The 15,028-nt window shown below is 30.7% G+C and overlaps 1 protein-coding gene across 3 annotated transcripts in view; it reads right to left on the reverse strand.

The window, feature by feature from the left end:
* The window catches only part of LOC145293883 (single-strand selective monofunctional uracil DNA glycosylase-like), a 44,152-nt gene that overhangs the window by 10,682 nt on the left and 18,442 nt on the right, over window positions 1–15,028 (reverse strand). For 2 of the 3 annotated variants that reach the window (XM_080140640.1, XM_080140641.1), the window contains exon 2: window positions 1,267–1,632. In XM_080140640.1, the coding sequence (XP_079996766.1) occupies window positions 1,267–1,623 (357 nt within the window). In that variant the 5' untranslated portion in view covers window positions 1,624–1,632. Of the gene's footprint in view, window positions 1–1,266; window positions 1,633–3,153; window positions 3,305–15,028 lie in introns of those variants that run through there. The other variant, XM_080140642.1, reaches the window with a different exon arrangement.

Genomic DNA, 15,028 nt, shown 5'->3' on the forward strand with positions numbered 1-15,028 from the left:
ATATATATATATATATATATTTCTGTGGAAATATACTTTATTTCCTTATAATATATACGGATCCTTATTTAACAAGCTCAATGTAATTACAGAGCAATATAATAAATGAATGACAAAAGTCTATTTTCCAAAGTTCATGATGTTGACTATCTTACAATTTATTCCTTCAATTCAATTGACATTTACAATTCTTGACAGTATCTGTTTCATAGCACAAAATCAATCACTTAATTATTATATCAATCAGTGAATCTATTTTGCCCTTAACTCATCAGAAGAAATAGCAACTATCAATTCATCAATAGGAGATAAAGTGTGTTTTGACATGATTAAAAATCCGAAAATTGAAAGAGAAGCTGTAAATACCTTATAATATGTTTACATTACGCCATTTTATATTAAACATATTATAAGGTATTTTCAGAAAAAGTGCAAGAATTCACTTTTTCTGAAAATGTTTGTTAATCTGAACAAAACTGGTAAATTTTTTGTCTTGATAATTTTTTCCTGTGTTTAATTGTTTTTGGTTTTTTTTCATACATTCTGTCTCCATAAAATAAAAAAAATTATGGACGTCACTCGAGACAAGGCATGAAGCCACTTAATGAAAGAATAATCCTAATAATAAAAAAGACAGAAGGCAGAATCACTTCAGGACAAACCAAGCCTGAAAGAGAGCCAACCACCAGTGTTTAATCTCGTGGACTAAAAACAGGTTTGCCAAAAAGTTAGTCTTTCAAGAGCTCAATAAGGAAGAATGGGGTCACAAGACTGGCTGACAAAAATGTCTACTCCTTAAACTAGCTAAGTTGTTGACTAAAAACCAATATTTTTCTAATAACATCATCATCAGAATGCAAGGTTGAATTTTTTTTTTTTTTTAAAGCAGCAGAAGCAACTGACTGTTTTCTCATATCATTTTTTTTTTTTTAAAGCAGCAGAAGCAACTGACTGTTTTCTCATATCATTTTTTTTTTTTTAAAGCAGCAGAAGCAACTGACTGTTTTCTCATATCATTTTTTTTTTTTTAAAGCAGCAGAAGCAACTGACTGTTTTCTCATATCATTTTTTTTTTTTTAAAGCAGCAGAAGCAACTGACTGTTTTCTCATATCATTTTTTTTTTTTTAAAGCAGCAGAAGCAACTGACTGTTTTCTCATATCATACAATAGTAATGGAAGATTAGGATGTTAAATAAAGAAAAAAGAATTTCTATGAAAATTTCTTTGTTAACCATAAGTAAATAACAAAACTGTATTATACTTACTCCGTTTTGTGCCATTCCAAATGGGCCTGGGTTCATTCCAAGAAAGAGAACCTTCTTTTCTGAGTTACAGAATCGGTAAATGAAATCTGCGTGCGTTTCAAACGCATATTCCAGAGGATTGTAAATGTAATCAACAGGTTCCGAGAATTGAATCTTCTGAAGATTCTGGCATTGGACTTGCTCTATCAAAAGAAAATGTTCAGGAATCGACAAGGGAACCGAACGGGGCACAAAAGTGAAGATATCTGTGGGAAGGCAGATTTGCTTGGGGCTGGAAGAGTCGTCGTCGCTGTCATCAAAGTCGTCTTCAAGAAGATCCGAGTTCCGTTTCCTCTGAGGTAGATCCTCGTCTGACATCCTTTATGGCTAGTAAAGAAAGAGTAAGAATTTCTCAGTCAACTTAAATAGATTCATCATGAAACTGAAACATTTCTAAATCAATTATATTCAATATAGACGCATTTCCACTGTTTGAAAGCATTAAGATTTGAACAATATATAACGGTTCAGGGATCAAGCAAAATGCAGATTTTTTTAAAAATATATATTCATTTATTTAAATTTTAATTTTCAACCCATGTAAGTGTCTTCATCAGGAAAGTACAGGTAATATTCTTTTTATTTTTTTTTACACAGCATGTTGTTACATATTATTTGTAATTTCAATGCTTTCAAACAGCGGAAATACTTTTGCAGCTTGCTCATCCGTGTGCACCAAGGAACACTGTCACTTGACGCAGACATAAAAAAAAAATCTTGATCTTTAATTAGAACAGCAGACTACGTATGACTTAATAACAACATGCTGAGGAAAAAAAATGAAAAAGAAAAAACTACTGTCTGCATTTTCCTGATGAAAATTAATATGGATTGAAAATTAGAATCTGAATAAAATAAATATGTGTATTTTTAAAAAAATCTATTGGTCTCTTAAGAGTTATATATATATTTTATATTCAATGTATTATTTTAAAATCAATCTAAAATCTATTAAACAACTTATATCATTCAACAATATAACATTAAGCAACTGATACTATTAAACAAGTTTTTTTTACAGTATCGTTAAAAAAACTTATACCATCACAGAAATTATACCATTAAACAACTTACACTATTAAAAAACTCATACCATTAAATGCATTTTAAAATCTAATTTATCAAATTAAGTCAGTAGGATACTCAAAGTTAAGCAGTAATAGCTTATATCCTTAATATTTGATTCTGAATAGCCAATCAAAAAATCTATTGGTCTCTGAACAGTTAAATATATTTTATATTCAATGTATTATTCTAAAATCTATTAAACAACTTATATCATTCAATAATATAGCATTAAGCAACTCATACTATTAAACAAGATTTTTAACAGTATAATTAAAAAAAAACTTATTACCATTACAGAAATTATACCATTTAAACAACTTAAAATATTAAATATGTTATATCATTACACAACTTACACTATTAAAAAAGTTATACCATTAAATGTATTTTAAAATCTAATATATAAAATTAAGTCAGTAGGATATTCAAAGTTAAACAGCAATATATAGCTTATATCCTTAATATTTGATTCTGAATAGCCAGTCAATTATGGAAAATTTCTGTCTGTGTTTTTCAAAAACAAAACATTTACTATTTAAATTGATTTCATAACAGGCCAAATATTTCTTTTGATAGCATAATTTTTCAGATATTCATTGTTTACTTTAACTAGATAATGAACAAAAATGTTTCTCTAATGAAATCATTGCATTTGTTTGCAATTGGAAAATGCAAATAGCTTCCAAAATCACATCTAAATCAATTATGAAAAGAAACTGGAAACTTAGGGAGATATCAATCATATTATAGGTGCCACAGGGCTTATGAAGAAGAACCTACCTAACTAATATTCCTGGTAAACCAAGTGCAAAAGAGATCCAGACAATCGCACTTAAGGGAACAACGAGGATACTAAAAAGAGCTCTCGGCTGGTTTCAATAAAAAGCAAGGCAATGTTGGCAGCTGGTTTGGTTACCACATACCCAACGTTAGAATCTTCAAAGGAAGAAAATTAAAAAAAAAAAAATCAAGATGTGCAACTGTAAGAAATTGAATTTCTGTTCTAAGTGTATTTGGACTAAAATACATTCTAGAAGATCAGTTGCTGTAATTTGTGTTAGTCTGTAGTTAACTCAGTTGGCAATACAGTGATTCCTCATCTTTCATAATTTTTATTGTACAAAAAATGGATGAACATAGTGAAATTACATTCAATTTCAACTTGCAGTACCACATTTATTTTGTGGGTTATTTTGTTTCCACCCCCTCCCCACTCATCTGTAAAACATTCACAACAAAAACTCGTCTAGCTACCACAACTGTAAATAATTTTCCTTTCTCTCTCTTTATGCCTAAACCTAAACACGACTTCCATGAGCCAAGTTCATTTCCTAGAACTATCCGTCTATGAAACAAAATATTGCATGACTGCTTCTTACCTGACTACAACATGGTTGTTTTTAAGTTCAATTTAAATAATTCTTTTGTTGTGTCGTACTCTTAGATAATCAGATTCTGACAAACTTCCACTATTGTTACCAATCATCATGGTGTCTGACACTTGACACTTATTAACTTTTATCCTTGAGTGGCCTTTTGGGCTTGATAGGCAGTAACTTTATTAAAAAAAACTGGATAAATATAGTGAAATTTAGACACAAGGTTAGGTGTGGTTTGGAAAAAAAAAACAGCACACTAGGGTTAGCATGCTCAGATCTATAAAAATGCCTGAGCAGCCCCACCAGTATTTCTTAGTAAGGGCGACTCAAGGGATTAGCAATAAACTAATCCCATTCTCAAAGAGAAGGTAAATCCTGGGTGGATGGACCTCTTAAGACTTAGCAGAACCACACACCAGCCCTCCAACAAAATTCACTGTTAGACTGCTGACAAAGAGCTCACCTACTCTAACGACAAGTACAAAAATATATTTGTGGAAATTAAGCTACACAGGAAACATCTATGTTTTATTCCCTGTGAGAAATCATCAGACTAACTGTGTGGTGAAGTATTGTATAGTCCTACTTTAAGGGATGTGAATAAGATATTAAAAAAAAATAATGATGGAGTAAAGACCCAGCCAAGCATGCAATGCATACCGGCTAGAGACATGGAAGACCAGAAAGGGCTGGCTGAGGAGGGGAGGGGTATGGCAGCAGAGAAATATGGGGAGGGTCAGGTTTATGACAGCTGTGTATCCTAAAAGTGGGTCATGTTTAATTTCTTTGATATGGGCTAACATGAAGATTTAGGTCAGTAGTTGCATATAAAACCGTTTTCTTCTTTGATTAAACCACTTCATGCCAGAGAGCGTCTGTACCCTTATCTGGGACAATGGAGAAATAAATGGGCTCAGACATACTTTAAACATTTTGAATACATTAAAGAATTCGCTTCAACAGATACACAAACTCATTTATTCCAAGCTCTCCGAGATTTGTTAATATCAAATTATTATTATTATTATTATTATTGCATGTGTGTATGTGTGTGAGAGAGCATAACTAAAAATGGATAAATATTTGCAATATTTTTGTAGACACCTTATCCCCTTTTCTCCTCTCTCAAAAGATTTTCTTTAAAGGGGAGTGATGAGTATCTTATAGGTAAGTTTGGCTTGTATTATTTGTATTTAGAAAAATATTAAATAAAGACTTTTCTATTTTTATCAATATTACTTGCAGACCATATGACGTTGCCCAGTCGTAAAATATGCTTAAATATGATACTAAATTTATGCAGATTTCATATTCATTAATTATAATACGTAAGGGAAATTCTTCATTAATTATATAATATATACTAGTGCCCCCCCCTCCATGTAGCCCGGTTGCAAAATACGCTTAAATATGATATTTTAATTCATGTATATTTCATATTTATTATAATAGAGCCAATTCTATATTTATTATATTGGACCCAATATATAGTAGTGGTTTCAAAATTGAAAAAGAAAAGTTTTAAAAAATGACTTGGGTACCATTAGCTAGAATCGAAACCGAAACATATAACTCTCCAGCCTTGTTCATTACCGTCCAACCTAAATACATGCACCCTACAAAAACTTTTAAAAAATAACATCGTTAAATGTATAAATGTGTAGAAATAACACGTTTAGTTGACTTGTTCCAAGTTTTTTTTCAATTTGAACCCTTAACAACTATTTTTATTGATTACAAACCAAATCGAATTTGTTCCACAGGTCTAAAATCTTCTATATATCAAGTTTTAAATCTGTACACCAAAAATTGACAGAGGAGTTTAGTAGAGACCTTACCTCACACAGACAAACAAGGTCATTTTTCTATATAAATATTATTATTATTATTATTATTAAACTTGTGGTATTTTCTTGCTCTGACATTGAGATTAAGAACAATAGTTTCTAACATAGTGATCATCTTTGTATTATTTGGATTCTTCAGACTACTGTTCTCATCTTAAGTGTTATTTTCACAACGTTTCAGCCAATATAAATTCTGGCTTTCTTCAGGTGTATCTTGTCAAGCTCCAGAATCATTCTGTTGAACTCAAATAGGTTTAAGACTTTCAAAATTCCTACTAGAATTGTATGCAAGGACCAGTGAGGTAATGGATAAAGGACCTGGTAAAATAGAATATAGTTCTGAATTACTTAGAACCTCTAGCCAGTGATGGCTGACAGACCGAGAGGATGTTACTCCTGTGGATTAAATGAAAGGTTCTGTGCAGATTTTTTATATTTTGAAAGATTGATTCTCAGGTTCAATCTGAAAGTTGAAAGATACATTAGCTGAAACGTTAAAATAACACTTCAGATGAGAACAGTAGTCCGAAGAATCCAAATAATATGAACAATCAATCACTATCTAAAAAAATTCAGAAGCATATTGATCATGTGTATGTTACTGAAGTCATAATTTGTACATTGCTTTGCAAAAGGACATCTTATTAATTAACTATTCGTTTTTATGATTGTCTTCATTTTAATTTAAAACATAATTCTATTTACAAATATTTTTTTATATCGTGGATAAATGCTTGGCATTTTTTGGTGAAAACAAACTTTCCTGATCCTTTATGGTCAATTTACTTCTGGATGGGCTTAAATCTCAAGTTTCAACAAGTTGCAATCTAGTTAGAAATTACAAACAAAACTCCCTCCCCAAGAAACTGTGGCCAAGAAAACAAGTCAGTGAGAACCCCACCACCACCACCACCACCACAAAAAATTTTTTTTAAGTCACTGAAAGCAGGAGGTTCTTGGTTTCCTTAATTTTCCTGGGTAACACCGGGACACAAGTTTCATTTATTATATTCATCTAAATAACCGGGTATATCTACTTAAATTAAGAAATTGCAATTAGCTTCAAACAAATATATTTGACTTGAATATGCCAAAATTTATCCTAATATGTATTTTAAAATATTCTACTTATATATAGTTTTTTATAAAAAGGAAATATTAGACCTATTTTAGTGGGAACTATTATATATTCATATCCGTGTTTAATTATTTTAAATATAACATTAAAATTTATTATTTTCAACCTTCAATTATCATTAGGTATAAATACTTTAATCAAAATTTATAATTAGCTTCGAACAAGTATACAATTTACTCCACTTAAATAAATAAAGTTCCTATTTGTATTTAGTTTTAAATACACTTATTATTTACTGTAAATAACTTATTCTAATTTATTAAATGTATATATAATTTTGCATGTAAAAATTCAATGCTAATTGTGCTATTATTATTTTAGGGTTATTTATTTGGGTTATTCTAACTTCATATTTCAACTCCCACTCACCATTCCCTTTTTTTTAATATAAGTTTAAAATTTACTGTTTTCAACCTAGAATTATCAGGCATAAATATTTTATTCAGAATCATAATTAGCTTTAAACAAGCATATATTGACTACTCTTCTTTACTGAACCTAATTATATAAAATTTCTATTTATATTTATTGTTAAATACATTATTATATTTATTAAATAGATATATACTGTTCTAAATAAAGATTTAATGCTAACTATGCTATTATTGCATTTGGGTTATTCTAACTTAATATTTTAACTACCCTGCACCATTCCTTTTTTTTTTTTCTTAAAATATAAGTCATTAATTTACACTGTTGAACCTAATCAGGTTTTAGTCGGGACAGGATAGACCTAAATCTATGTTAACAATTTTGAACTACCTCCTGTCATTTGTTTAGTAGACTTTTTTTTTTAGATATGATATGAGTTTGCAACAGCCAGACTTATTTGGCGAGTATTTATTTGCACTTCCTAGTATAGACCATTACAATGTGTATTTGATGTTATTTGATGCTAATCATGATTCTGATTGGAGTATTTATACCAGACAATTATCGGCTGAAAATATTAAATTTTAAACTTATATTAAAAAAGAAATTAATTATTACTATCATTGTTGTACTTTATTTTCCTGTCAGTATATTCCTTCGTATTTTTCTATGCTTTTACCTTAACCCCATCCATATTTTTCTGTCTTTACTAAAATATATGCCACCTGTATCAAACCTGCCCGATTATTCTGTTGTCACATAGCACCATCTTTATACTAGTCAGCAACCCTTTTCACCTCTCGCCTACAAACTCTATTTTTTTTTGTTTCACTTTGCTTTATTTTTTACTTTTATCCTCTATTTTTTTTATTCACTCACACACTTATTTTTTTTCTTTTTACACTTTAGTCTTTACTTTACTTGTATAGATCGACACATGTCATTCTCATTGGATCATAATTTATTAATTAATTAATGAAATCCCATAACATACAGTAACTACTCCCTAAAGTGTACTTCATCGCCTAATCCTACTAAAGCCCCTCACTAACATATATATAAAGTAATATAATTATCTAATAATCCCTTAGACGACCCTCTCTCCCCCTCTAATATATTTAAGCTATACAAGATCCCTTAATATTCTTATTGCTAGACATCACATCCTTATCTTGTTATCTAGCACCCTATTCCTCTTCTGATGAGAAGCATTAGGCTTCAAAATGCCTGGCATAAAGCACTTTCATAACCCCTACACACTGTATTGTAATCCCTTGTTTTACAATTGATCAATAAATCCATATGCATCAGTATATATATTTTATTATCAATATATTCTCCTCTTGTGTCTAAGCTCCACCTGCATGTTGAGCTTTTTATTATATCAAAAAGTCTCCATTCAAAGAATCCTCATATATACACTTCTTTGATCCCATATATATATATATATATATATATATATATATACACTTGTGCCCGATATTATTCATACCCCTCGGATCTTTGAGATTTCTATAAGAATATTGCTCAAACCAGAAGGTAGACAATATTAAAGGGATTTCAAACAATAAATCAAGCATAAGCATTTAATTTAAACTCAACAAATAAATAAATTATGCAAGTTTGAAACATTATACAAAGAAAAACAATAATGGCACTAGTTCAAAATTATTCATACCTCTCTTACTAATAGTCAATAGCATGCCCTTTATTCTTAATAACTGCCTGTAACCGTTTGGGATATTTATCAACAAGGTTTTTACAAGCATCAACACTGATTTTTGACCATTCTTCAATGCAGTAGTTCTCCAAATCCCTCAAATTTCTAGGTTTCCGCTTTTTAACCTCAGTTTTCAATATGTGCCAGAGGTTTTCGATAGGGTTCAGGTCGGGACTCTGGCTAGGCCATTTCAAAACATTAATTTGATTATCCTCAAACCATTTCTTGACTATTTTGGCAGTATGTTTTGGATCATTATCCTGTTGAAGGACCCAGTTTGGTCCTAAATGGAGCTTCTCCGCATCCTGTCTAATGTTTTTCTTGAGTATCTCCAAATATTGCTCCTTCTTCATGGTTCCATCTATCTTGACCAAACTACCTGGACCACTAGCCGAAAAGGAGCCCCAAAACATTAGGCTACCACCACCATGTTTCATCGTGGGTATGGTGTTCTTTGGGTTGTAAGCTTCTCCTTTTTTCCTTCAAACGTAAGAAGCATCCATATGGCCAAACAATTCAATTTTTGTTTCGTCAGTCCACAAAATACTTGAGAAAACGGACTCTGGAGAATTCACATGGGTCCTAGCAAACTTTAGACGTGCTGCAAGGTGTTTTCCGGTGTGCAATGGAGTCCTTCTTGGTCTTCTTCCTTTCAGACCATTTTCATGCAGAGTCCTTTGCAATGTTTGCCTTGATATTTTTATGCCAGAAGACTCCAGATTTTCTAAAATGTCCTTATTAGTGGTGGTTGGATTTGCATTAACACTTCTTACAATATTCCTGGTGGCTCTAGCAGACAGTTTCCTTTTTCTTCCTCTACCAATCAAGTTGTTTGTTGTGTGGTGGCTCTGGAATTTTTTGATGATGCTCTGTACTGTTGCTGTAGGGACCTCAAATTTCTTGAAAATTGACTTGTAACCTAAACCATCCTTATGTGAATTCACAATTCTATTTATTTTAGTCCTAAGATCATTACTAAGCTCTTTTTTCTTCCCCATTCTAATAATTTTTATTCTTTTATTGGTTTTCAGTTGATATCATTTTAATTTCTGAAAAATGCAAAAAACGAAATGAAATTAATCAAAGGTTGTATAAAAGCATTCAAAATAAGAATCAAACAGAAAACAAACAGTCAGAAACTCGATTAATACTGAAAAAATAAGGGGGTATGATTATTTTTGAACATTGCAGATTTTATAAATAGCTGTATATTTCTTTTATTACAAGTATCCCGAGATTTTAAAATGACGAAAATGATCAGAAGAGGTTTATTAAGAATATGTATCAATATGGACGTAAACAATAAATTCTTACAAAAGTTACACCTAATAAACTCAATTTTCAAGGGGGGTATGAATAATATCGGGCACAACTGTATATATAAAAATGTAACTCTTGGTTCATTCATAATTAATAGTCTAAATAACTAAATAAATGATTGCTTCGACATTTTGGTATAATGTTTACTGTACCCATGCATGTTTTTATATATCTATTTTTAATTATAGCATTATACTTAATTTTTCTATAATAAATAAGTGGTTTTCTTTGTACCGACTGGCCATTTTTTTTATTAATGGACAATTATTTATCACCGCTTGCCGTCACGTGACCAGTGTTTCCAATTTAGCGATTTTCCCGCTAGATCTGGAGATTTCGTTTGCAATCTAGCGGGGAATTCTAGAAAATCTAGAGATATTTTGCACCCACACACCCGCAATTTTAGATTAAAAAATAAAGAAAAGCGCTTGAAAATACTTTAAAATATAAAATAAATTCATTCATGTAAGTAAAAAAAAGTAGCATTTATTGTCTTTGGTAACAATTATTTATTGATTATTTGTTTTGTTTTTCACCTTTTTTTTTCGGCTAACTATTCTTAGATCTCACTATAAAATCGATTTTTCCAAGTACATTTTAGGGGGGGGTATTCCAACCTCCGTAGTTTAGTTTAAAATACGATCTAAGCAACCTCCCTTAGTCAAAAATTCTAAAAAGCAAAAAACAACAGCAAAAAAAAAAAAAAAACTTATACCAAACACAGTAGAATTTAATTATCTACAAACCTAAATACTTTTAACATGCTAAAACAAAGTTTTTTTGTTTTTTTTATTTTTCTAATTTCCAAATATGTAGTTCAAAGTGGATTTGACACACTGAATAAAAAAAATAATAAACAAATGTCCGCTTATCGCTTAAGGAGTAAGGAGGCTTAATTTCTCAAAAGTTGTAAACAAATGACTAGGTGTATCAGAATTTTTGTATGAATTTTTGATACCCCTAACACGAAATTGTGAATAAACTCGTAATTTCTCTTTTAAAAGTGGGTTGTTTATTTTCTTTATGGATTATTCTTCCAAAATAAACTATTAGAGTTGTATAAAAAGTAATAGAAATATTATTTTTTTTATTTTTTAAAAAACAGTAATGAAATTAATTGGATTTTACGAGTTAAGTATTTTTCAATTTTTAAACTTTAAAAATCTATCAAAAAAATTGTCAATGTGAAATTTTATGCTCTTTCCAATAAACCGAATATAATATTTTAGACAAACATTTTTCAAATGTCTATTAAAAAGTAAATAATTAATTTACTCACCAAAGTTTTATATATCACAAATTGAAGATAAAAGATCAATAATATATTCAAATTTAAAACAAAAAAAGTAGTGTTTTTTAGAAATTTACCTGTAAAGTCCAAAGTTTAAAACCTTTTTTTTTTTTTTTTTTTAATGAAACCTTGGTCTTTGCTCCTTTAATTGAAAAAAAAAAAATAGGGTTTGAATTGTATTTTTCGAGTAGTTATAAGCTTGGAAAGACAGGGGGCGGAATTAATTCACGCCTCCCATTTTGAAATGTCTATTAAGAAGTAAATAATTAATTTACTCACCAAAGTATTATATATCCTAAATTGAAGATAAAAGATCAATAAATAATATATTCAAATTTAAAACAAAAAAAAAGTAGTGTTTTTTAGAAATTTACCTGTAAAGTCCGAAGTTTAAAACCTTTTTTTTTTAAAAAAACATGTTGTTTGTTTTTTTTTTGTTTTTTAAATGAAACCTTGGTCCTTGCTCCTTTAATTGAAAAAAAAATTAGTGCTTGAATTACATTTTTCGAGGAGTTATAAGTTTGGAAAACGGGGTGGAATTATTTAATATTTTTCATGAAATTTCTGACACACCTAACAAATGACTTATCTACCACTAACCCTAAGTTCGAGTTGCACTCCCAAATTTAGAGTTAGTGATAATCATAGATTTTTTATACAATTTTCCAAGAGTGAAGTCCCCAATGGTTAAACGACATGCAACCAGTTAATTGTTGGAAAGACAACTTTTATTAATTACAGCGGGGGTTAAAACTGTGGCACGCGTTGGACGTACCTATTGTAGTGTAAGTAGTTGAAAACACTTTTTTTAATTTCCTTTTTTGGGTGTCACTGAAGGGATTCAAGAATAAGTTAAAAGAATAGTTGGCGGTTGCAGGTTACAGAAGTACATGTGTGGGCGTGAGAAAACATAGCATGAAAAAAGGCAGTTTGAATGGGATTCGTGATTCTTGAACAATTAGTTCCAGAAATTCTGGTTCATTAGAATTTTAAAACAACCAGCAACAAACGTTAAAAACGTTAAAATCGCTGAAAATCTCTTTCAAATAGAAATCATTAATTCAGCATTTTCTATTGTTGATTTGATAAATCATTTTCAAGAATTTTATTTATCTATCATATCGATTTTCTGAAAATTTAAAAAGGTTTTGAATCCAAAAAAATTTTATAAGTTTAAAATAGGGGGGGGGGGAATGGGCCATTTATTAATCGAAAATGAAACAAAATAATGATAGAAATCCACCCAATGAATGCTATGGTGACAGTTATTGGGTTGGTTTCAAACATTATTTTGTTTCATTTTCGAGTTTTAAGCGATTATCCAAACTCCAAAGAGGACAGTTTCATGTCAGTCCTCCTACTCCCATTCTAACTTAGCAACTCATCACTACTTCTGTAACAAACTTCAAAAATGCCATAAAATAAGTTAAAACACAAAAAACTAATCCAGATAGGTAAAAGAGTAACTTATCTTGCATTTGGTAACGTTTATTTGTTATATATCTGTTTCTTTACTTCTTCAGTTTGTTGTCTATAGTGAAAAATATCCAAACAAGTTTTTTTTTTCTCTTATGCATCAATCCCAAGCTACAGCGCATCCCCCCTCCAACTCCAAGTAAAAAACTTAAAATCTATTTTTGTAAAATTTTTATTTTTTTAGATAAACATAACCATCAATATATACATCCCCCCCCCAAAAAAAAAAACTTAAACCATCAGTTTAATTGTTCAGTGATACTTTCGGTTTCATGAAAACACTGGAAATTCACTCCCCTTTCGTTGATCATTCTCTCTCTCTCTCTCTGGTCCTGGATATGACCTTAAACTATATCCAGTGGTGAGGCCCCAGCTTGCGGGCTTTGGGGAGTGTGGAGCCACCCTTTAATTGCCATTGCTCCCAGGTCCACTCTGACCCGGAGTGGTAGTACCTGTTAGGGTCCCAACTATGGGTTAAATAGAAACCGACTTGAAAAAAACAAATATATTCTATTAAAATTTTTTTCTTCAAAATCACTGGATTCAGCATTAAATAACCTGAAACGGGTTGATATGCCGTAAAACAAAAACAGCCAACCCCCCCCTCTCTCTCTCTCTCTCGTGATGCCATGTATAAAATAAGGTTTCATCTATAGTCATCCACAGACTGTTTTGCTGTATCACAGCACTTGAGTGTGGCTAGATATGCAAGTGCCTGAGATTGAAAACCTGATTGCTTTTTTTACAGCTAGATTTTATCTACTGAGCCATCGGCACATGTTAAAAATAGAAATCTTATTGTATATAGAAACAGTATCAGCAGCCAAGGAGTGCTCTGTTCGGTTTTATGAAGAGCTTAGCATTAACTGACAATTTTACTTGCAACAGTACTCACAAACGAGTAGAGAGCATATATATATATATATATATATATATATATATATATATATATATATATATATATAGTAGAACCCTGGGATATAGTGGCCCTAGAATACGTTTTTTTCAGGTATGTGGAATACAATGTTTTTCCGGACCCTGGTTACGGTATTTGCCCCGCCTTACAGTGTTATTTATAATGTTATTTGATTATATACATATATATTATATACTGTACTGTATTTTTTTACTAATTTTTAATGCCATATTCTGAGGTTCTACTGTATATATATATATATATATATATATATATATATATATATATATATATATAGTTATCACAAATAGTTTTGTTGTTCTAATGCTAACAGATCAGGTTGTCTGAAGATATTGGCTTCTGACACTATACATTAAAACCGTTTTGTTTTTTTCTTTTAACTCTTTGCAAAACTCAATCATGTTCTGCAGTGAGAAAAATAAGAACAACAGTCCCCCTTTCCCTCTCCCTTTCTTTTTCTTCCTTCCTCATTTCCCTACTGGTTTCCTGACTTAAAGAGCACCAAACTATGATATCATAACCCATTCCCCTTCCCTTTGCAAAACTCAATCATGTACTGTAGGGCCGGGAATGAAAACAACAGAATCCACCACAAGACAACCAAACCAAGCACTATAAATTGATGATGGAAGATATAAACGACTTGAAGCAAAAAAAAAACAAAAAAACTTTCTATAAATTTACTGGATTCAGCATGAATAACCTAAAAAGGGTTGATATGCTGTGAAACAAAATAACTAAACTAAGTTTCGCTGTATCACAGCTCTTCAGTGCTGTGAAACTAGCACTAATCCCAAGCCAGAAATCAAACCTACAACCATCTAGTTGTATGTGGCACTCAACAGGCTCCATTTTACACTTAACTTAGGTCAAACACCTGTATAGCAGAAATCACTATTAGTCCAGAACTGTAATTGGTCACATAACTCATAGAGATATAAATCATTGCATGTGAAAAATTTCAGTTGATCAAACAATTGGAAGTGAATCAGGGGCATTACTTATTGAACGTCCCGTGTAAATACCAAAGTCTTATGCATGACATGAAAAGAAATTGGAATCTTAGGAAGATTTCCATCATTCTAATAATCATAAAAACCACTGGGCTCATAAAAAAAAAAAAAAACAATTAAAAAAAAATGCCTTATCAATATACCCGGTGAACTAAGTGCAAG

This window comes from Euprymna scolopes, chromosome 15 (genome assembly GCF_053919585.1).
Source record: "Euprymna scolopes isolate OS-2025 chromosome 15, ASM5391958v1, whole genome shotgun sequence".
Taxonomy (NCBI): domain Eukaryota; kingdom Metazoa; phylum Mollusca; class Cephalopoda; order Sepiida; family Sepiolidae; genus Euprymna; species Euprymna scolopes.